We start from the raw sequence: 2461 nt of genomic DNA on the forward strand, positions 1-2461 counted from the left end.
TAGAAATCTTGCTTTGCGTCTTTCTGGGAGTGCAATACTCCTCGGCGGAATACCCGGGTGATGGTCGTTACCTCAATATGATCTGCCATCTCCCCAGCTGGGTCTTCACTTTCCGTGGAGGAGCTCACTTGGGGCACCATCTCGGTGTGAAGCTGCCTAAGCAGCTGCAATGACTTTCCCCCAGTCTTGGGGTGGCCAGTAGCAGTGGAGGTTGAGGGGGAACCATGCGGGGATGGGACAGGGAGGAGTTGCATCTCCGGCTCCGGTGGTATGATGGACGGAGAATTGGGTGCTCAAGGCTTGGCTGAGGTGGAGCAATTCTTCCCAAAATAGTGCAACTGGGACTTGGCATGGCGGTGCAAGCTGGAGTTCCTGGTAAACCGCTCCCCGCACATGCTGCAAGCAAAGGGCAAGGCCTCCCTATGTCTCTCCTTTTCATGTTGGACCAGGCTGGCTCGAGAGGTGAATTTCCTACCGCAACCACCCACATGGCAAGGGAAGGAGGTGGTGGCTGGCGGGCGTGTCACGGGAATCTTGGCCTCAGGCTTCTGGGGATGGGCGCTTGGTGTTGAGCTGTTCTTGTGATGATGACTGCTCGTTCTAGGGCGTTTGCTGGCCCCGTCATCCCCCGGTCGCTTCTCGTCACGCCGCTTGCCGACCGATGGCTTGTCACCTTGGTTGCCCCTAGGCATGGTGGACAGTGGTACTGTAGTTTAGTGGAAACGGCGGTGGCTGTGGTGGCTGTGGTGGCTGTGGTGGCTATTGTGGCTGTATACAGTGCGATGTGCGGTCGTAGTTGTGGACGGTTCAAGGCTCAAACACGTAATGACGTACACACGTGCGTCGCCCCATGTGTACTGTGTATATGCCCGTATGTGTACGTTATACACACGTATGTAGTCGAGCGCTGAGTTGCGTGGTGCCTGCAGAACCTATTATTAAAAATAACTGGGGTTGCGGGATACCAGTCAACTTCCTTTTTTTTCCCTTCTTTTTTTCTTGGATTAAACTTCGTAATCCTGTAATCTAGCGGGACATCGTCGCTGGTGTTTTCGGTACCGCCCGACGGAGAGTTGGGTATTTGATGCTGGTTCTTGCTCCTCGTCTTGAATTAGGCCCGTTGTGATATCTTCACTGCCGTTTTCTTGGGTGGAAATGTGTTGTTCTTCCTCGAATTCTTCCGTGCGTTCAGCCGAGGGCTCGAAGTAAGGTTTGTTCCCCTGGCCGGGGTATTCCCCCGCGTCGTCTGTAGTCTCCCCAAGTGGATTATCTTCCGGCAAGTGAACACCATCTTCATCAGTTGGTGGAGATTCCTGCTCATCCTCGGTCTCCGGCTCCACAGGAACACTATCTCTCCCCTCGGTTCGCCATTTTCTTCTCTCTGGGCCTGTGTAGATCATCAGTTTGTCATAATGCACAACCTTCAGCTTTGATTTTGGTTTCTCCTGTATCCGGAAGGTCACGTCTGATAACCTATCCAGGACCAGATACGGGCCAATTCATTTGAACTGCAGCTTGGGAGACAATCCTTTCTTGCGCGCAGTGTTGTGCAGCCATACAAACATTCCAGCTTGTATCTTGCTACCCAAAACATGGCGATCATAGTTGGGCTTTTGCCTCTGAAGATTTACTTTCATGTTGCTCCGAGCTCTTTGATGTGCCTCACTCATTTTCTGTCGGAGATTTTGGCATAGTCAGTCGACATGTGGTAATCACTGGGGTAAGCGCGTGTAGTGGTAGTGCTATCTCCCGCCCCATATTAAAGCATGGTGCAAGGTGACTCTCCGGTGCTTTCTTGAGCCGTACTTCGGTATGCCATCATCGAGTATGCCAACTGGACATCCCAATCCTTCTGGTCTGGCTTTACGAACGGCCCAACCAGATTCACCAAGCTTCGGTTGAATCTTTCAATGAACCAGCTTGTATCTTGCTACCCAAAACATGGCGATCATAGTTGGGCTTTTGCCTCTGAAGATTTACTTTCATGTTGCTCCGAGCTCTTTGATGTGCCTCACTCATTTTCTGTCGGAGATTTTGGCATAGTCAGTCGACATGTGGTAATCACTGGGGTAAGCGCGTGTAGTGGTAGTGCTATCTCCCGCCCCATATTAAAGCATGGTGCAAGGTGACTCTCCGGTGCTTTCTTGAGCCGTACTTCGGTATGCCATCATCGAGTATGCCAACTGGACATCCCAATCCTTCTGGTCTGGCTTTACGAACGGCCCAACCAGATTCACCAAGCTTCGGTTGAATCTTTCAATGAACCCGTCGGACTTTAAGGGCAATTTCGCGTCTGGTCGATCCCCGGCAATCTGCACACTTCTTTAAATACGGCGGACTGGAAGTTCGTGCCTTGGTCACTGTGGAGTTCTTTTGGACAGCCATATCTGCAAATAAATTGCTCCACCAGAGTTTCTGCTATGGTCGATGTCTTCTGGTCTGGCAGTGCGTATGCCTCAAT

The 2461-nt window shown here is 51.6% G+C and overlaps 1 protein-coding gene across 1 annotated transcript; it reads right to left on the reverse strand.

The window, feature by feature from the left end:
- Window positions 1–293: 293 nt before the first annotated feature.
- Window positions 294–692, reverse strand: LOC119740926 (zinc finger protein 576-like). The gene has a single exon (XM_038216419.1). The coding sequence runs from the start codon at window positions 690–692 to the stop codon at window positions 294–296; it is 399 nt and encodes a 132-aa protein (XP_038072347.1).
- Between the last annotated feature and the right edge of the window lie 1769 nt (window positions 693–2461).

Source organism: Patiria miniata, unplaced genomic scaffold, assembly GCF_015706575.1.
Source record: "Patiria miniata isolate m_02_andy unplaced genomic scaffold, ASM1570657v1 HiC_scaffold_11, whole genome shotgun sequence".
In the NCBI taxonomy this organism is placed as follows: domain Eukaryota; kingdom Metazoa; phylum Echinodermata; class Asteroidea; order Valvatida; family Asterinidae; genus Patiria; species Patiria miniata.

Excerpts from the sequence above, each read along its gene's own strand:
- LOC119740926 (XM_038216419.1), bottom strand. The coding sequence starts at position 692 with ATGCCTAGGGGCAACCAAGGTGACAAGCCATCGGTCGGCAAGCGGCGT.